Source organism: Mustela lutreola, chromosome 15, assembly GCF_030435805.1.
Source record: "Mustela lutreola isolate mMusLut2 chromosome 15, mMusLut2.pri, whole genome shotgun sequence".
Lineage (NCBI taxonomy): Eukaryota > Metazoa > Chordata > Mammalia > Carnivora > Mustelidae > Mustela > Mustela lutreola.
Genome location: NC_081304.1, coordinates 57652611 through 57672975, shown reverse-complemented (window position 1 = coordinate 57672975; position 20365 = coordinate 57652611). Strand labels below are relative to the sequence as shown.

General features: G+C 54.9%; 1 protein-coding gene across 3 annotated transcripts in view; it reads left to right on the top strand.

Moving 5' to 3' along the window:
• Positions 1-20365, top strand: part of NTN1 (netrin 1) — a 171396-nt gene that overhangs the window by 113661 nt on the left and 37370 nt on the right. For all 3 annotated transcript variants that reach the window (XM_059147609.1, XM_059147607.1, XM_059147608.1), the window contains exons 4-5: positions 10767-10916; positions 13261-13314. In XM_059147609.1, coding sequence (XP_059003592.1) covers positions 10767-10916; positions 13261-13314 — 204 coding nt within the window. The remainder of the gene's footprint in view (positions 1-10766; positions 10917-13260; positions 13315-20365) is intronic.

Below are 20365 nucleotides of genomic sequence, written 5' to 3'. Positions count from 1 at the left end.
GTTGTGTACTTGCTTGCTCTGTCGCGGGGACATTTCACTGGGGAACTGGGACAACTGGCAGAGGCCGTGGACCCGAGGCTGCTTGGGAATGGCCACTGGGGTCCTCTTTACCCTTGGCTTCCCAGGGCCCGGGAGGAGCCCCAGGCAGGGGGCTGAGGCCACCCAGGCCCTGCTGGCGATTGGCTGGGCTCCCGACCTCGCTCACTTTAGAGCAGGGGTGGACCCAGACAAGAGCAGCTTGGAGCAAGGGCATCAGATTCCAAACGTTACTGTGCAGTCCCCCCATTGGGGAAGTTTCATAGCAACAGATTCGTTGGGTTCTTTCTTCCCTTCCCTGGTTTAGAACCAAACCGGGGCTGGCCAGGCTGGTGCATACAAAGGGCCATAATAAACATGCCCGGGGACACAGGCGGCTGCAGTCCGCCTGCTATTCAGCGTAATTTCACACCACTGGGAAGGCCTCATTATGGCGCAGGCTGTTGTCCCATACAAAGTCAGAGGAGATGAATCTCTCCCTTTTCTCCGCAGAATGGTTTGTGAGGGATACTCATCCTGGAATCTGTCAAAAGATAGGCCGTTTTGTTTACCATTTGTCTTCTTTATGGACTCGGGGGCTCTTTTCTCTTTAGAGCTGGCAAAGAAGACACTGCCGTGTTGGACCATTCCAGCCGTGTCTCTATTTGAACGATATTAATTTATCATCTTCCCAAACCCTCTGTGATGGATAAAGACATTCCGGGAGTCTCCCGTGAACCGAATCGCAATGAGAGTTAAGAAATGAACCACCGCGTCTCGCCAACGCCCCCGCACAAAGGGCCTGCGTCCCGTCTCTCTGGGCAGTTTCCTTCACAGGTTGCCCTGCCTTGCCCGCCTCCACCCTCCAAGGCCACAGTCAATGTGGCCAAAATGCAGACCGCCACGATGGTGTCCGGGTCCTTGGGCGGTCGCAGGGCCCAGGCACGCACCGTTCTCGCCGTCTTGGCCAGTGCACACCTGAGACTCCCAGCCACCCCACCCCCTTCCCATTTCTAATGGCAGCTCTGCGAGAGCTCGGGGAGGAACTGGGCACCTGGGCCCGCCCCCTCGGCCCCCCGACCACTGTGTGGGTCTCCCCATGTCTTTCTCAGCCTTGATTCTCAACCTTCACTAAAGGGCATCCTTGGTATAGTCTAACTTGTTGTCGCCCTTGGCTGCACTTTGGAATTGCCCGGAGATTTGAAAATCTGACACCCCCCTAGGGATCCCGTCTTAATGAATGAGTCCAGATGAGACCCGAGCACTGGGGAATAAGGAAAGGAGTGAGACCCAGGAGCTATGCTGGTGATGCTCACGGGGGAGGGGCGGGACTTATTATCAATGAATTTAAATGTTTTTTTAAGGCTCTCTTGATGAAAATCGAGTGGGACAGGATTGTTTAACATTTTTTAAAAAATTAAATTTTGCCAGGCAAGGCTGGGAGCTTAGCTGGTGTATCCTGATGACTTAGTGTCTGGAGGGAGGCACGGGATTGGATGGTTATCGCAGCTAGATGGGGTGTGTGTGTGTGTGTGTGTGTGTGTGTGTTTGTGTGCGCTTGCACGCACGTGACAATGCGTGCAAAGCAGATTGGATCGTTTGAGGGTTTATTATATTTTTAAATTTTAAGTCCCTTTTAATTCTAATGTTTTTTAAAATTTAAATTCAGTTAGTCAACATATAGTATATCATTCGTTTCAGATGCAGAGTTCAGTAATATGTCGGTTGTGTGTAAACCCCAGTGTTTTATGGGTTTTATGGGTGGCTCAGTCGGTGAAGCATCTGCCTTCGGCTCAGGTCATGATCAGGGTCCTGGGATGGAGTCCCGCATCAGGCTCCCTGCTCGGTGAGGAGCCTGCTTCTCCTTCTTTCTCTACTTGGCGCTCCCCCTGATTGTGCTCCCTCTCTTTCTCTCTGTCAAATAGATAAATAAAACTTAAAAAAAAAAAAAACAACAACACCCGGTGCTCATCCCATCACGTGCCCTCCTTAATGCCCGTCACCCTGCTACCCCATCTCCCCACTCCCCTCCCCTCCAGCAACCCTCAGTTTTGTTTCATGGTTTGTCTCTGTCTCATTTGAGGGGTTAATGACATCACTCTCAGGCGCTGTCCAGGCAGCCCACAAAAACCTAAAAACCTCAGGAATACCCTTTGTTCTGTGGGTCCCGTGTGACATTTATTTCTGGTCTGTGACCCTGTTGGGAGCGCAGGGAAAAGCGTGATCCCCTTAGGGAGGAAGGCGCTCAGTGGCCACGGCAGCTCCCGGAGAGCCCATGACCTGAGGAGTAGGCTCTATCAGGGGGCTGAAACGGCCCAGCACTCAGGGGCGAGGGAAAATCAGGAGAAGAAATTCCCCCATGCAAGAGCCGACTCCAACTGTGGTCTCTGGTGGCGCATCCTTTCCCTGTTCCCGGGGACCGTGGGGGTCAGAACCCCCGATCTCCGGATTTGGCTCCAGGTTCAAAGCCTGTGGAGCATCCTGCAAATCACTTGAGCCCCCTAGACCTCAGTATCCTCATCTGTGAAATCGTGTTCAGATTTATGGCCTCTGAGTCCCAGCCAGCTTCTACATTCCATGGCCTGCGTGCTCTTTTCAAATCTTCAGAATTTTACGGGTCCCTGATAACAGCGGGACAGTGTCCTGCGTTGGTGGAATTTGTGACCCTGGAGCTTGGAAGAGCCGGCAGAACCAGGAAATGGAGTGCAGGTGATGTTGCTCTGGGGGCGTCCCCGCTCCCGTGACCCGCACAAGTGCCCTGCTCCTACAATAGGGTCTTTCAGCTCAGCTCTGTGTCCCATTTCCCTGACACCCTGGCCAGTTGCCCTTGCCACCCCGCCACGGGACACCCACTCTCCTCCTGTTTCTGCTCGGACAATTCGTGGGGAGCCCACGGGCCCTACTCTTGAGCAGAAAAGCCCTTGGATCTCTGAGCTGCCTCAGTTAACGGAGCACATGTTACTCATGTCCAGTACATGAGATGGCGCAGGAGACATCCCAGGCACAGGGTGCAAGCACCCTGTGCCTGGTAGCAGTTAGGATCCTTTGTCCAAGCAGGAGAAGATCCACTAAACAGAGCCACCTGCGGTGGCCAGCTTGCACACAGAGCAGAGACTATCTGATCACCTTAGTGCCTTCGGTGAGCTGTGATGCATGGGGGAACCGGCCCTGCCTGCTGGAGGGGCTCCGCCCCGGTGTCTGCTGTAATGCTGTTGCACACTCGCTCTCAGGGATGGACGTGCTTTGGGAGCAAAAATGACACATGGGGTGCACAGCAGCATTGAGTGCCCAGTAGCTGCTTGTGGAAATGCTGAGGAGACATGTGGGATGGGCTGTGTGCATGTAAATGTACATGTACATGTACATGTAAAAGTGCTATTGAGAAGGGCCTGGCAGCCTCCTGGGGGTTCCTGGCCAGCGTGGGGTCGGGAGCAGGATGCAAGGTCCATGCTCGTCCCCACTGCCCTGCTACATGGGGACCCAGGTGCTCTGGTGCCTCCTCATTGAGCTGCCGTCCAGCCCCCATCACCTGCCCCAAGCCTGTGTGCGTGGACACACACACACACACACACACAGGCACACAGGCACACACACACACACACACAGGCACGCTCTCTCCCCATCTCCATCTCTCTCTGGGAACCATCTGTAGGACCCCTGCCTTCCGCCTCAGCTGTAGATCAGGTGCAGGAAGGCTATGGTTAACTAGATCACGGAGGGTCAAATAACCCAGCTTGGGATTACGGGGCTCCCCTCCCCTTCCTGCTTTCTGCACCTTGATCCAAGTGGGGCAGGGGAGAGGCAAGGTAGTGCAACTTGAAACATTCATTCTTTTGTGCCTTGTTAGCAACTGCTGGGAGAAAGGAAAGCATAGCCACAAAGGAGGTGGACACAGACAGAGTGCTGAGGGGAAGTTTGTGCATAATTTGCGGACATAAATTATCCTCACTCCCTCGTGAGTGTGCAGAATTTAGGAGTGGGGAGTGTTGTGCATGGAGGTTGCTGACGATCTAGGATGTGAGGGGATTACCTTTCGTGCTGCCCCACTTCTTCCCTCCAGGGAGGGAATTTGGCCCAAGTTTATGTACTGACTGCATGATTATTGAGCACCTGCTTGCATGTAGCAGAGGGGTGGTTCCAGTGCTGAGCAAGGCAGACACAATCCCTTGGAGCTCACTTTCTGGAGGGAGGTCAATGGTGAAGAAAGGACAAAAAGTAAGTAGAAGATTGTATAGATTGTGGTGAGTTGTGTCGAGGAAATACACAGGGTGGTAGGAGAGCATGTTATGGTGGGGGGTGGAGCCCCTCTGCCAGGTGGCCAGGGACGACCTCTCTCAGGACAGAACATTCGAGGTGAAATCTGTGATATGAAAAGCAAGAGGAAGCTGAGGAGTGTGCAATACCAGCGTCCGGAAGCAGGAAAGGGAGCTGAGGCGGTTGAGGGGAAGTTCTTGGGAGCGTGGACGGGAGGAGGACCCAATTCAAACAGCATTGAAAGCCATGGTTGGGGGGGCGGGTACAGTCAGGAGAGGAGAGACTAGAGTGATGGATCTGGCTTACTTTTTAAGATGCTCCTTCTATAGGATGTGCCATGGATGGGAGAAAATGTTCCCACATCACAACTGGACAAAGGCCATGATTCACAATACAAGAAGAACTCTCAAAATTCATCAGTAAGAAAACAGACCACTCAGTTAGAAATGGGCGACATACTTGAACAGGTACTTACCAAAGAAGCACAGGTGGCAATTTAATACATAAACCGTTATTAGTCATTGGAGAAATATAGATTAAAACCATGAGATACAATTGTACACCTATTAGAATGTCAAAAATACACAGTACTGCCAATTCCAGGCATCAGCAAGGATATGTAATGACTGGAACTCTCATACACGGCTGGTGGGAATTCAAAACGGCAAAGCCACTTTGGAAGACAGTTTTGCAGTTTCTTATAAAATTAAACATAGACCGGCTATAAAAGTTTGCAGTCTGTGTACCGTGGAGCACTACTGGGCCATGAAAATGAATGAGCAGTTGCTCAGCAGTTGCAGCAGCTGGGACACATCTCAGATGCGTTTGGCTGAGTAAAGAAGGCCAGGCCCAGAGACTCCGAATGGTGCATCCATACGTCGTACATACTGGACAGTCCCAGAATACGATGTTCTGAGAAGGGGAAGCTAGAGGGACAGAACAGATCCGTGGTCCCCAGGAATTGGGGTGGGGGTGCTGGCCGCAGACAAACATGAGGGACTTCCTGGGAGAGTTGGAATATTCTATATCCTGATTGGCGTGGTGGTTCCGGGAATCTACACATGCGATAAAACCCGTAAGACGGTACAGCCAAAAAAGTGCTGTTGCTCCATGCGAGTGAAATGATGATGGTGATTGTGAGAAGTTTTCCATGGGGCCCTCTGACAGCCTGTCTTTGGCCCTCTTGCTTGCCATCTCATGTTACTCACAGCTCTGAGCTCACTTGCCGACCAGTCCCACTCAGGTCGATCCCCCTTTGCTCCTCCTCCTGCCTGGGTCCCCGAGCCTGACCCCACCGGTCTACCACCTTGCCTCAGGTCCCCTCCATTCTGGAGCACCCCAGCCAGCCTTGGTCAGCGTCCATGTTTCTCTTCTTGGTGGCAAGTCCTCCTCACCCCGTTTGGGGAAGTGGAGAAGAAGCATGTTCTTGGGCACCACTTAGTGCCCAACATGTGTCCTCTTTGTCCTCCCCCAGCACCACCTCTAGGCGAGGGGGTCTCCCAGGGCTTCCCCTAAGAGGCCCAACACACATACGAAAGACATGGGAACCCTTTGGAACTGAGTCTGGTTTTCTTTGAGGACGCTGACCCTTCTGTCTCTGGGCACTACCCTCACCTGCACTGAGCATGCTCCAGCCCTCCTCCTCCTCCTGATGGTCCTCCCTTCCTCCCTCTATTTCCCTCTTCCTCCTCCCCCCTCCTTCCTCCTCCTCTCTTCCCTCCTCCCTACCTGACCTCCCACAGCAGCTGGAGCTCAACCTGGCCCACACCGAGGGTCCTGACTGCCTTTACCTTCATTGTGGGTGGCAGCCAGGCACACAGACCAGTCTCACCAGAGCAGAGAAGAACATTCCCCCCCTCACCCAACACCCCAACCAGACATGGCTCTTGGGCCTCAGGTGACCTGGTCAGCTCTGGGGAGAGCCACGTTCACTAACAGCATGATCAGGACCCCCAGGCTGATTGTCTTCCTTTTCACAAGGCCAGCGGTTGGCCTAGGGAAGAAGGTGCTGGGTCCAGGCTTAGCACAAGATGTGTACATGTGTGAGCTGTGATGACCTCTGAAGGCAGGGTCAGTGTTGTGATTGTTCTAAGTCCCCCCTCCATCCTGGAGCAGCTCCCAGGGGGTCTGGGTGCCAAGCCAGCTCCCATCTCCTCTGCAGGGATGTCCCCTGGAGGGTCCTGCCTGACCCCTGGGGCGGGGCGCCCTGGAGCTAGGTGTGCAGGAAAAGCAACCAGATCTCCTGATAGGGTGCAGGAAATCTGTGTGGGCTGCAGTGGATAAGGCCCGCCTTAGACATGCATCCTCTCCTGATGGAGGCCGTGAGCCTTTCGGGACCCAGGACAGGGGGCGTTGGGAGAAGCTGGGAGAGGCAGTGCTCGGGGACAAGCAACCTGGGATCAGGACTGTCTGCCTTTCTGGTCAGCTTTGCCAGGGCTCTGGGTGTGGACAGAAGGCCTGGTGCACCAGGCAACGTGTCCCTTGGGCCAGGACTGCAGTGACCTCCAGCAGTGTGGGGCGAGGAGGGGTTGGGGGTGCTGCCAGAGGCCTTGAAACCATAGACACCAAGCATTGGACTGTTAAGGTGGCAGACCACCCGTGGTCCAGAGAGAACGAGGCACTAACCCAGAGTCACAGAGCGGTCCTGGCAGGACGGGCCCGGACCCGGGTGTGCTGATGCCTCTCCCAGAAACTGTCTGTGTGCCCTGAGCTGGCTGTCCCTGACTGATGGCCTAGAGCAGAGATGGCCCAGGCTTCCCTCCACACTGGGAGGCACTCCAGCCCCCCCCCCCACCCCCGCACGCGTGAGAAACCTAACCCTGCCGTCTTCTCAGGGCCCCGGGATTCCGTCCGCTCTCACCTTCCTCTTTATGGAAAAACCCTAGGGTAGATTGGTTCCCATGACCAGGTGCTGCCTGCCCTATGCACACGGGGTGACCTGCCACAGAAGGGATTGACCTCCTCCAGAAGAGTGGCTCGCTTCCAGGGAAATAGGAGTCACCAGCTGGCCTTCCCGTGGCAGGAGGTGCTCTGCCCCAGACCCTGTTCTCAGAAGGATTAGGGAGGCTCTCTCCTTGGCCTCTTACCAGACCTCTTGCCCTGGGGGGTTGGGGGGTGGGGAAGACCTGCACTCCCTCCTCATCCACATCCCCCCACCCCCCTGCTTGGCCCCGCCCCTCCACTGCCCTGCCCACTGAGGTCCCAGGTGAGCCTGTGCGGAGAGGGAATAGGAGTCTGTGTGTTTGTATCTGTGTGGGTCCAAGCATGTCCATGTGAACGTAAGTTGGGAGGAGTCTGTGTGTGTGTGTGTCGGGGTGTGTTTCCGGGCTGAGCAAATACAGCGGAACCCCTTTGGCTTTCTCTCCCTAAGAGCAGGGGCCCGGGGCCTCCTTTGTAACTGGTGGGTTCAGACTCCCTTGGTCAGCTGCTTTTCTCACCCCAGGCTGCAGAGGAACCCACAGTGGGGCACGGTCATCTGTCTCTTGTCCCCAAACCTTGAAGCTCACCCTTCTTCGCACAGAGGACAACACTTGGGCTTTCCTTGTGTGTGGGTTTTGGAAAGAAGGTCCTTGCTTTTGTGGCTCTGTTGCTTGGAATGGAGAATGAGCGCATCGCAAGTCTGCTGGGATTACATTTGGTGCCGGGGAAACAGAAAGCCCGGCAAGCCCGGCAAGCGGGGATGTCTCCTTCTGGACCAAGAAGTGCAGAGGGGGCTGTCTGGAGAGGGTGAGGGTCTCCATGATGCCCTGAGAGAGCAGGTCCTTACCGCCTCCCCTCCGCTGGGGCTCTCCTGGGCAGCCCGCAGTCTCGTCCTCTGTGGTCTGGCAGACCCCATAGGAGGGCGGGGGACCCGAGGGGATGATGTTTGAGAGCATGTGGATGCCCTCACGTGTTCCCAGGTATCCAGGCGATGGTGTGCCCAGAGGTGACCTGAGTAGCCTTCTGAGGCTCCCCCCCCCCCTTTAGCACCCCGATGGCTTCTCTTCCTGGAATGGTGAATTTTCATGGAAGCCCAACCAGCCTGGCTTGCTGCCTCCGTCAGACCAGCTGAAGGGGACGGGGGCTCATAGTCTCTGTGAAATCTGGGGAGAAAGATGGGAAACCCAGCAGCAAAGCAGCCCCTTCCTTAATCAAAGGACGGGCCCAGAGGATGTGCCGGCTTTCCGCCATCGCTGAGGATGGCCCTCCACCCCAGCCGATGTCAGCTGGCGCCCGTCCCCCCACCCCCCACCAACCCCGCCCCGGGTCTCATGAGCCCTGGCAGCTCACAGGTTACCAGCTACGAGGGGCCACGGGCTAGGGCCATGCCACCCACCCAGAGCAGCCCCCTGAGATTCTGCTCTGCATGGCTCCTGCTTCGGGAAAGGTGACCTGTGCCGCTGGGAGACCTGGCTCTCAGCCCTCAGAGCCCGAGCATCCTTCTGTGACCTCCTCGCAGCCAAGTGCAAGGATCCAGAAGTTACTGGCACACAGCTGTGTTCCGTCAGCGCGGAGGGGAGGAGGTCTTGGCACGAATCAGAGCGTTACCAGCAGGCTTGCAAAGCAGGCCACGGGAGGTCAGCTGGCATGGGCCTCGGGCGTGCACATCCGCCCGGTGCCCCGTGGCCCCCACTGGGCTTGGGACAGCGGGGTCCCGTGCTGTGGCCCTTTGCTTTCATGTGGCCACCTTAGAGACGCTGCCCCGGGCCCGATCCCCCTTCCCACCACAGGAGCAGGGTTTCAGGGCACAGGGGAAGGTCAGAGGGCTTCTCCGGACATGCCCTCCTCCCAGCAGCATCCTCGGTCCCAGTCTTTTCTCACCACGAAAGAAGAGAAAATGAAAGACCAGCGGCAGGGGAGGAGCTTGAATTTAGGGGAAATGGAAGAAGACAAGTTCCTACCAGAAGGATTTACTGCTGTTTACAGGGAAGAGATGGGGAACTCACTGTCCTCCCGTGGATCCTGCACCAGGAGAAACCCGCTGACAACCCCCCACCTCACCTCACCGCACCCCACCCTGGGCTGCTGTGGGGCACCCGCATCCTCTCTGTCCCTGGTTCGTGTCCCCTGACCTCCTCTAAGCTGACTGGGGAGTTGCCCACGGCCAGGACCCCCACCCGGAGAGCTTCCAGAAGCTCCCACATGTCCAGACTCAAGTTTGACAAATCCTCACGTTCCTCTCCTTTCTGCCTCCTGCTTCCAACTTCTCCTCTTCGGCCATTCGGGAACCCCGGACCGACTTGGGGGGCAGAGGGGGCGAGTTCTCAGCGGCAGGCTTGCGCTCACCAAGCAGTGCTGGCTGGACGCTGTGCTCGCACTTCTTGTGTTGGAGGGTTTTTCCCCCATTTGGAGCAGAAACACTTAGCAGCTTCTTGCAGACGGCTCTCCCCACCAACACCCTCCCGCCTCCACGCCCCACACCCAGGCTTCCCTGGGGAAGGGGGTGGGCAGCGGAGGGAGAGACTTCATGTCTGCCTCGCCACCCCCCCGCCCCCTGAGCACACCCCTGGATTCCAGGAAGCAGGAGTGGGCTGGGAATGCGGGCGCCCTGTCCGTGTGGGCACAGCTCCTCTTGCCCGAGCCGCCCAGGCTTAGTGGGCACCTTGGTTGCTTGGGCTCCTGGAACAAAACCCCACAGATGGGGTGGTTTTGACAACGAGCATTTTACTTCTCACAGTTCCGGAGTTGGGACATACAAGATCGGCGACCCCAGTTCCCGTGTTTTGGGGGAGGCCAGTTTCCTGGGGCAGGGGCGCAGCCTTCCTGCTGCGTGCTTGTGCAGGGACACTCTCTTTTCCTCCTCCTAGAAGGGGCTCACCCCAGCCTTCCAGCCTGTTCCAGAGCAGGACAAGGGGTATAGGGGAGCTTTGATGAGCAGCCCCTGACCTCCATCTCCCAGCGCGGCCGCCCCCTTTCTGCAAGGGCCCCAGGAGGGCCCTCCCCCTCGCCACTCTGCACATCTAATTGGGATATTGAAATAGATGGTGGCCGTGGCCTGGTCCTGTGGTTTACGGTTGGCACCTCGGTCCTCCTGGCTGTAGATCAGGGCAGGCGCGGTAGCCTGGCGAGTCCGACCTCCCTGCCCACCCCCTCGGGCCTAGCACACCCCCAGTTTGTATGCGGTCCACACCTGGGGGCCTAGGAAGGAGGCATGGGTGCAAAGGAGTGAGGAGACGCAGACTTACCCTGTAGGGATTCAGACTCTTCTGCTGGTGATGAGCCTGTGGGCTGTGCCTTCCTGGAAACATCGTTTCGTGTCTGCTTTCCTCTCTTCCCCTTGGGGCTTTGGAGGGGCTCCCCTGCTCCATTTCCTGCCTGCCAACACAGCCTTTCATGACGGTCCATTTGGACTTCTGTTCCCCATTTCCTTCTGTTCCTGGAATGTGTGTGTGTGTGTGTGTGTGTGTGTGTGCTTGACCGGGCCTGCCTTCCCAGCGTGGGGGTCCATGCGGTGCTGTGGGGGAGGGGCCAGCCACCCCCCACCGCCCTCTGACCTTCCTGTCACGTGTCCTCCACAGCCTGCGATTGCCACCCCGTGGGCGCGGCCGGCAAGACCTGCAATCAGACGACGGGCCAGTGCCCCTGCAAGGACGGTGTGACCGGCATCACGTGCAACCGCTGTGCCAAGGGCTACCAGCAGAGCCGCTCTCCCATCGCCCCCTGCATAAGTACGTGCCCCCTCCTCCTCTGGGTTCCGGGCTCTGGCTGGGCTCTGGGTTTGGGGTGGGTGGTAGATTATCTTCCCTGAACCCTGCTGATATGCAGCTGCTTGAACGCTTTTCCACGGGGGACGCTGTACGAGACTCCCCAAGCTGGGAGCTCAGCAGAGGCAGCCTGCTCTTCTCTGTCCTGAGAAAGACAGAATCGTCTACTCCCAGGGGGAAGCAAGCCCTGGACCTGAGGTGGCCTTGAACCGGGGCGCGTCATGGCGGCTGTCGCGGGAATTCCAGGATCCCCAGGCCCTGGCAGATTGGGAGCAGAAGGGGCTGATGCTACAGGCTCCCATGCCTGTGCCCCCACGGCCCTTACAACGGACGGTGACTCCCCTTATAGTCCTGGTGGCCCCTTGGACCAGCTGCTAGCCCCCTAGTTGCTGGAACGAGAGCAGGGGATGGGCAAGATGGCAAGAGCCACTCAGGGGCCCTGGCTCGGAACAGACTTCATGTTTTATAACCGGTAGGACTCTCCCAGGTGTTAAGAGTGGATGCTTAGTCTTGGTTGGAAGGCAAGACCTTGGCCTTCCCCATTCCTTGTGCAAGACTGACCTAACCCAGAAGGGCGAGCAGAAAAAGGGGCAGATCCCAGCGAAGTAGGCAGACCCGAGGGTTGAGGTTGGCATCTCTAGAATGGGACTTAGCCCAGGGATTTGACCCACCACCTGTTTTCGTGGGGCTCAGTGTTTTCTTTTAATAATTCTTTAACGATCGAAACCAAAGTCAGAAGGCGAATATTTTATGACACGTGGGATGCGTGCGATGAGAAGTGGTGTGTCCGCGAACTTACACAGGGACGCAGGCATGCCCGCTGTGTACCCCCTGTCTGTGGCTGCGTGGAGCCCTAGCGAAGCTGAGTGGCTACAACAGAGGCCTGTGGCCCACGGAGCTGGCCACATTCACCAGCTGGCTCTTCCTAAGAGAGTCCGCTGGCCTATGGCAGTCACAGGGGTCTGATCGCGGCAGATAACCCAAATCCCAGCCCCCTGGGAAATCGAGCTCCGCATTTCTCCGGCGCAAGCCCCTTGACACGGTTTTCATGACCGCCTCTACGCGTCAGAGTCTCGCAGTCTGCAGAAACCCTTCTCTTCCATCTATCCAAAAAGCTGCAAAGTGAACATTTCTAGAACGCCAGGAGGAAACCCAGCACTGCCCCCAGGGGTTGTGAAAACATAAGAAAAACAAATGGAGCTCAGAAGTGGCTGGTACCTCCACTTCAGAGCCTCCCCAGGGTAGAGGGAGGAGGTTGACGTGGAGCCAGTGGCCCCCAGTCGTCGGGGACAGAGACCTGGGGAAGCCGGATTTCTCACTCTGCAACCTGCTCTGACAGAGGCCAGGTGTAGACTTGGCCATCCGCCCTGGGGTTTCTGGGAGCTCCAGCTACGGGCTGTGTTACCAGGGAATAGGAGGGCTCCTGCCTGTCAGGTCACAGCTCTGGGAGACGGGCAGGAGTGGCCCCCCGAATGGAGGGCTGGGTCTCAGGCATGCCCCCCGGGTCCCAGCCAGCAGCTGTCTCCCAGTTGTCTCCACCCACCAAGCCTCAGGACCCAGCTGATCTGTCTGGAGGTTGAGGGAGGTCTTTGCCGGAAGAGTCAGCTGGTGGCCAGAGTCCGGGGGATTTGTGGAGACTCCTGTGACCCCCCCCCCCCCCCCGTTCTTGTGGTCCGGCCGCAGAGGAGGCAAGTCCCTCCCCTTGGGGACTTTTCCAGAGACTGGCAGGACCTCTTTACCTTTCCTGAGCACAGGGTGGAGTCAGGGGCTGGTAGGAAAGAATTGGCTTTCCAGGTGGAAAGGGAGCGACCCCAGTAAAGCACATGCTTCTCGCAGGCCCTTGGGTTGTCCTTAGTCTTCAGGCCACCAAGAACAGCGTGAGCCTGTGGGAACCTGGACCAGGGGTGCAGACCCCTCTGCATGCGTGAGGTGCCTCCCCAGGCCCCTCACATGCAGCCCCTGCCACGGAAGGCCTCCTCGCCCACCTGGGGAGGTCAGAACAAAACAGCCATGTCATGTGGGAGGTCAGTCCTCCACGCTGTGGGGCCGCCCTGCCTGCTCCCCACTCCTGTTCCTGCCACTTGGAGGGACAGTACTCAGAGGAGAGGCAAAGCCACGTTCTGCCCTCCCCCCCCCCCCCCCCCCACCGCTGGCTGCCTCCAGCTCCCCGGCCCTCCTCGGCTGGGGCTGAGGAGTGGGGAAGGGAGGAGGGCCCAGGGAGGAGTCTGTGACCTGCTCATCCTCTTCCAAGGTCAAAAATAACGTCTCCTTCCCTCGTTGTCTCTTCCTCCCACCCCAAACCTCACAGAGATCCCTGTGGCACCACCGACCACGGCCGCCAGCAGCGTGGAGGAGCCAGAAGGTAAGCGTGTCCCTCTTTGCCAGTGGGGATGGCAGGGTGGGGGGAATCAGAGCTACAAGACTCCCGAGAGCCACTGTCGGGCGCTGCTGGGTGCCTTTGGTGCCCCACAGGCCGGATCTAGGAGGAGGAGCCACAGGGCATTTTCCCAGTGATGCCCCCTCTAGGAATCAAAGGGAGGGGGCTTCCTTCTTGCCCCAGCATGAGACCCACAGCCCTCATGTGCGTCTCATGAGGGACTGTGGCTCATGCACAGTGAGCACAGTCATGCTACAACCCCTCCCGCTCATCCCCCCAAGAGCAGCAAGGTGCCTGTGTGCCCCTTACCGTCCAAGCTGGGGCACATACTCCTTCCTGGAGCTGCCGAGAAGGCAGCAGGTGTGGAGGTATCTTGAGCACAGGGGTCCACGAACAGGGTTCGGGGTGGGGGGTGCAGGGAACCGGGAGAGGAAGAGCATCGCACCCTCACTGCCCCTCACTTCTGCCTGAAATCAGCATCTTTCCGTGGGCCGCCAGCCCCCAGCGGGGTGGGGGCAGGGGGCAGCACACGGAAGTCACAGCGAATTTCACCCCACACACGAGTCGGTGCAGAGATCGTGAAAATCTGTGTGTGTTTGCTGGCGCTTTGCTTCAGAATGACGAAGTCACCGGGCCCGCTGCAAGATCCTGATTTATAATTATTAATAAAGAAGCGTCTGTATTACAGAACTGTATCGTAGAGCTGGGTTTTGGGGAAAATACTCGGATAGGTATAGTTTAGTGTGATGCGTTTCCTTTGTGCTCCGGTGTGTATTATTTGTGCATTTAGAATTACTGCTGGGAGAAAGGGCCCCCGGGGATCCCCTGGCCCTTGGTACTGGAGGGGTTCTGCAGCCTGGGCTCTGGGTACAAAGAGGGCTTGTGGCCTGGCTGGACAGGGGGTGCCTGGTGGAGAGCAGGCCAGGCCTGCCATGAGGTCAACAGCCCGCAGCTAGGAAAGGACAGAGTCCCTGCGGCCACACCGTAGAAAATCACCGAGATCTGGGTCTTGGGTTGTTGGGCAGTCTGAAGTCCCCTTTGTTTGAGCTGCGGGGGACCCTTCCAGGAGAAACAGCAGTGGCAAGGCCTGGTAGAGAAGTAGGGTTCCCCAGTACCTGGGAAGTGGGACGAAGGGGCTTTCTGTAGAGACATAATTCAAAGGAACCTCCCCGTTTGTCCAGCTCTGGGGCAGTGGGGGAGGGGCAGTTTGGAAGCTGGAAGACATTTCCCTCCAGCGGATGCCGACTTCCTCCTTGTGACATGGGTCCCAGGAGGACTCACCTGGGCACGGTCCTCCTCCAGGCGGCGTGCGCAGCTGGGCCAAGGCCAAGTTAGGTCCTGGCCTCTGTCTGTCTGTCTATCTCTCTCTCTCTCCCTGCTTCTGCAACTTGACTTGAAAATGGGCAGTCATCTCGGCTGAGGAGGGAAAAGTCTCCCGCACAACTGACTACTTAGAAACACTTGCAACCTCCTGTGGAGGGGGGAGGTGGGCAGGTGTGATGCTTGTCCCGTGCCCGTGGCTGTGGCCTGAGCCTTTCTGACCTTCTCCGGGGTGCTTCCAGGTGCCCGGAAGTCCGTGGTGCTCCCTCGGGGGAGCCGAGGCTACTCCCAGGCCCGGAGCACCGGACTCCGGAGGCGGCTACCGCCGCACAGAGCCCGGCTCGCCTGTCTCAGCAGGCTGGGGCGTCCTGGGCAGGAGGCCAGGGGGCCCCCTGGGAAGCGGGGCTGGGAGCTCATACTTCCAAGCCTGTCGATTCTTGCAGTGTTTGAATAGGGAAGCCATCCGTGCCAGGCTGCCTGAGAAAAGCTTGTTTACTTTTGCCTGCGTAATGGAGGAGAATTAATAAACGGAGAATTTGTCCTGAAAGCTGATGGACATAACCTCAGCCTGAACCCATTCACCTCGAAGGGCCAGCTCACTCGGTGAACACTGTCCACCTGCTCACGGAGCTGGCTGGGACCCTCTCTGGGGACGGGGAGGTGAGGAACGCCTTGCCCGTGGGAGGTCTGGGGGCCCCGGGTGGGGGGTGGGGACCAGAAACAGGTAGGAAGGGGATCGGGACCACCCACCCCATACCCACCTGCTTATGGTTGCAGAAACCTCCACCTCCCAGGCCTAAAAGAAGGCCACCTGACTTCGGCGGCTCTCCATCAGCTCCGAGGCGATTGTCAGTCTGCACGTTTGTTTGGTTCAGCGGAAGGAGCATGGTTTGGAGCTGGGCGCCACCTGGGGTTGGTTCTCCACTGGTGTGAGGCCTCGGGCAGTGACAGGTTTTGTCCACAGTCCCTTACAGAGCTCTCTGTGGGCGGGAGCGTCCGGGGAAATGGTTGACGGCTGGCAGGGGCCGGCCTGGTTTGTAGCGTCTGCCGAGTTCCTTGGTGTAAACATTCCACCTGTGGCCAGTGTCCCCCCCCCGCCATCCCCAAGCTGGGGCCCTGCGAGGTGCCTCCTGCCATCTGCTCCAAGGTGAGGCATGGATCTGGTCAGCCAGCCTTCTGGGGGGGTCTGGAGAGAACCCGGGGAGCCCCCCAGCTGTAGGAAGGACCTCACCCACAGGTGCTCCCAGGCGTGGGTGCCAGGCTGGGGCTGACCTTACACATGTCCCCTTTGGTAGCCTCTCAGCCCTGCCATCTTTTTCATGGAAGATCGGTCTATATACACCTGCAACCTGGATTAGCTTGGCACTCTCTCGTTTTTGGCTTTCGTTTTGCAAGAGAAGCAATAGGTTGGGTACTGATAACACAGGCCAGGTTGCTGGGGGGCCGGGACAGTGGGGAGGAAAAAGCACTGGCTAAATCTGGAGCCCTGGGGCCTGAGTTCTGCCTAGTCTGGTTTCCTGAGACAGTTGTGTGTCCCCCCAACCCCCAGCCCACTATCCACTCGGGATACGTTCCAAGACCTCCAGTGGATGCTTGAAACCGTGAATAATACGGAACCCTGTTCATACTGTCTTTGCTCATATGTGCCTACCTGTGCAGGGCTTAATGTATAAATCAGGCACAGTGAGAGATGAACAGTAACTCATAATAAAATAGAACAGCTATAGCAAGAGACTGTAATAAAAGTGACGGAATGAGGTCTCTTGCTCAATGCATCTTACTGTCCAGTGCTTGCCTGTCTTCTGGTGAGGAAGCAATGGGGACGTGCGCACGTGAGGCAATGAAGAAGGTGAATCGAGCCGAGCTGAGCTCTCCTGCCTGCTCACCTGCTCACGACGGGGAGGCGAGACTTATGGGCCTGAGGATAGATGGGGAGGGTCAGCTTGCTGGAGGTCTCTTGAGAGGACCTTGGGAGGGAACAGGTGGTGCTGCCTGGGGTGGGGGCGGGGCAGCTGAAGGAACTGCAGGGCGGGGGTGTCGGGGTGGTCTTTGTCACAGCCTTCCCAGCAGCTGCTGTTAGACCCCCAACTTAGCGGGGAGTTGAAAACCGGAAGTCAGTTAAAGGTCAAGAGCTTGCCTCCATGAGAGCTGAGAGGTGGAGACACCCCAGATGTCCATCACTGCATAAATGGGTAAACACGGTATGGCCTGTCTGTACGGGGCACTAGCATTTGGTCACAAAAAGGAATGAGGTACCGATACACACGAGCTTTGCAGAGTGAGAGAAACTGCGTAGTGCGTGATTCCATTTATATGAAATGCCTGGAATGAGCAAATCCGGACACCATAAGTAAGATTAGTGGTTGCCAGGGACTGGGAGGTGGGAGGAGTGACAAGTGATGTGTGATGGATACCTCCTTTTTGGAGGTGGCAGGAAGGTTCTGGAACTAGACCAGGGGGATGGGTCATGTTGTGAACGTGCTTAATGCCAATGAATTGCCTCATTGAAAAGGGTGAGAACGGTAAATTTTAGGTGTATTTTAGTGTAATTAAAAAAAAAATTGCTTAAAACATGCTTAAGGTCAAGTGTCCAAGAGAGATGTGAATGTGGGTAGCTTGGGGAGAGCTGAGTGGACAGCACGAGCCATGGGGACAGGGGGCTGGGGCACAAGCAGCCATCGGGGACATGCTTGCCCTCCTGTCCCTTTGATCACTTGGAGAATTTAGAGGCCATGGGTATCTTCGAGCACCTTCTCACATCATCTCTACACAGGAGTGGCTCAGACAGTTTCTGTGCCTTCCAGGCGTTCAGCAGGGATCATGTTCCCTCCCGTTATGTAAAAAAAAGTCTGGCCACACAGCTTGCATCCTCTTCTTCCTTTTGGGGGTCATTGGGTTTTCTGAGCCTTCAGTACTCCTGCTGTAGGAGACAGGGACCCGTGGGTCCACGCAGGGGGTGCTGCTGGCAGGAGCTGGGGTCCCTGACCATGTAGGCAGCCGATGCCACTTGTAAGAACAGAGTCTGTTAATGGACTGAAATCCTGGTTTTCTTTTCTTTCTTTCTTTCTTTTTTTTTTTTTTTAAAAGATTTTATTTATTTGTTTGACAGAGAAAGATCACAAGTAGACAGAGAGGCAGGCAGAGAGAGAGGAGGAAGCAGGCTCCCCGCTGAGCCGAGAGCCCAATGCGGGACTCGACCCCAGGACCTTGAGATCATGACCTGAGCCAAAGGCAGAGGCCTAACCCACTGAGCCACCCAGGCGCCCTGAAATCCTGGTTTTCAAAGGTGGTATGAAACGGAACATTAGCCCATCCAGGTTCAGCTATTTCGGTCATGACCATCGGATAAGTGTGACCCCCAGGAGAGGCTGGACCAGACGCATGATGAAAGATAAATAGATTCTAGCTCAGCAAAGAAGGGGAAGGAGATGATGTTCATAGAACTCTTACTCTGTGCTAGGTACTCTTCTCAGTTATTAGCTGTTAATCATCCGTCCGCCCCCCAGATGAGGTGGGTACTGTTATTGGCCCCTATGTTGCCCAGGAGAGACGGAGTCACGGAAAGGTCCAATAGGAACCATAGGCAGTGCAGCTGGGATCCCAGGCAAAGTCTCCTGGCCTCGGAGTTAACCTCCATGTCATTCTGTCTCCAGGGAGCTATGCTGGTTGGCCAGTTTAGGGTAATTTTTTAATATATCTTCCGGACCATGTGGTAGCATTCTACCAAAAGACGAACCAATGCATCTGTCGGGACTGAAAACCAATGTAGAGGCAGAAGGGCAGCTGGTTAAAAGCTTCTATGTTTTTGCAAGTGTCTGTTACAGTGGCTCTTGGGGGTGTGTTGGCAATGTGGTCTATCAGCATGGGGGGCTGGCATGGCTGAGGCCACAGGTTCTGGGCATGGAGGGCCATGCAGAGCTCTGTCTTTTTGGTCACAAGGTGGCCCTGAGCACTATGAGGCAGATGAATTGGCTTAGAAGAATATTTGTGAAATGGACAACCAAAGATTAATATCCTCAATAAATAAAGAGCTCTTATAATTCAACAAGAAGGGAGAGATTCCATTATAAAATTGGGTTGAGAGAATGAATTAGAAATTTGGAGAATTTATACACATGGCAATAAGCATCTGAAGTCTTATACTTACTGGGGCGGGGTGGGGGGGGGCAGGCGCCTTTCTCACACACAGGATGATACTTGTATCCTAAGAACATGTCAGTAGAGAAACACCCTAAAAACTGTTACAATGGGTAGGAGCATGGCCAGGATTAACCTTAACACAATTAACATTCAAAGGGCAGTAACTTTTCTTACGTATCCATAAGAACAATATAAAAAGTGTCCTAGTGAGTGAAAATGTTAAGGGATGTCTGCCCTGTAGTAAGTGATCAATGAAGACACAACATTTGTATAATAGAAACAGAAGCCCAATGAGAACAGTACCAGAAATATCAAGTATACAGAAATAAGTGTAACCTTTAAAGTGCAGAATGTAGATTTTTTTTTTTTTTTTAAATGAAGGGTAAAACTTCTTGAAGGGACACTATGGAAAATCAGAAAAATAAGGGGGGGGGGGAGAAAAGGAAGATCTTACCACATTCTGGGAGGGTGGGAGTCAAGACCATAAAGTGCCAATTCTCCCCCAAATAATCTGTTGGGTTAGCATGATTCTTGTCAAAATTGTCATGGGACGGGACAGGATTCGTAAGTTCAGCTAGAAAAATAAATACTCATAGGCAGGAATTTTTTGAAAAGAAGAGTAATGAAGGGTAACTTGGCCTACCAGAGTTTTACAGTATTATAACCAGGATATTTAAATTAGTGTGATAGAGAAATTCCACAAGCTGAGTAGAAGTCCAGAAATAGACTCAAATGTAAATATAAGAACTTAGTAGATGGTAAAGCTGTGATTACTAATCAGTGAAGGAAGAATGACTCAATCAGTAAATGATGCTGGGAAAACTGACTATTTATTTTAAAATAATTATAAATGATATTTCTACTACAGGCTGTAAGCCAACATAAATCCCAGTGGAGTAAATATTTCTATATTTTTAATGAATCCTTAAAAGTCCTAGAATAAAATATATCAGTGTCAATGTAATCTTGGGGCAAGGAAAGCTTTCTAAATATGATACAGGAGTCATAAATCATAAGGGGAAAGATCCTAAGTTGAAAAAAGTGAAAAACTCAGCCTGTCAAAATTTTCTATAAGCAACAGAAAGACACACTAAAAGCAGAGAAAAATAACTGTGATGTGGATGACCAAAGATTAATATCCACAATAAATAAAGAGCTCTTACAATTCAACAAGAAGCGGAGGAGATACTGTTACAAAATTGGGTTGAGAGAATGAATTAGAAATTTGGAGAATTGATACACATGGCAATAAGCATCTTAAGTATTATACCTACCTATTAATAAAGAAACAGCATTAACAATAATACTATTTTTAAACTTACTAAATTGATAACCGTTTACAAAACAAAAAGTAATTCCCTGTTTTGAAGGCATTGGGGAAACAGGCACTCACCCACTCTGGTGATGGGAGGTCAGGTTGGTACTGCCTCTTTGAAGGGTGATTGAACAACACATATCATAAGGTATCTTTGACCCCACACTTTCATTTCTAGGAACTTAGCCTAAGGAAGTAGTGATGTGTACCAAGATTTAGCTACAAGGTTCCTTTTTGTGTCATTGTTTATAGTAACAAAAG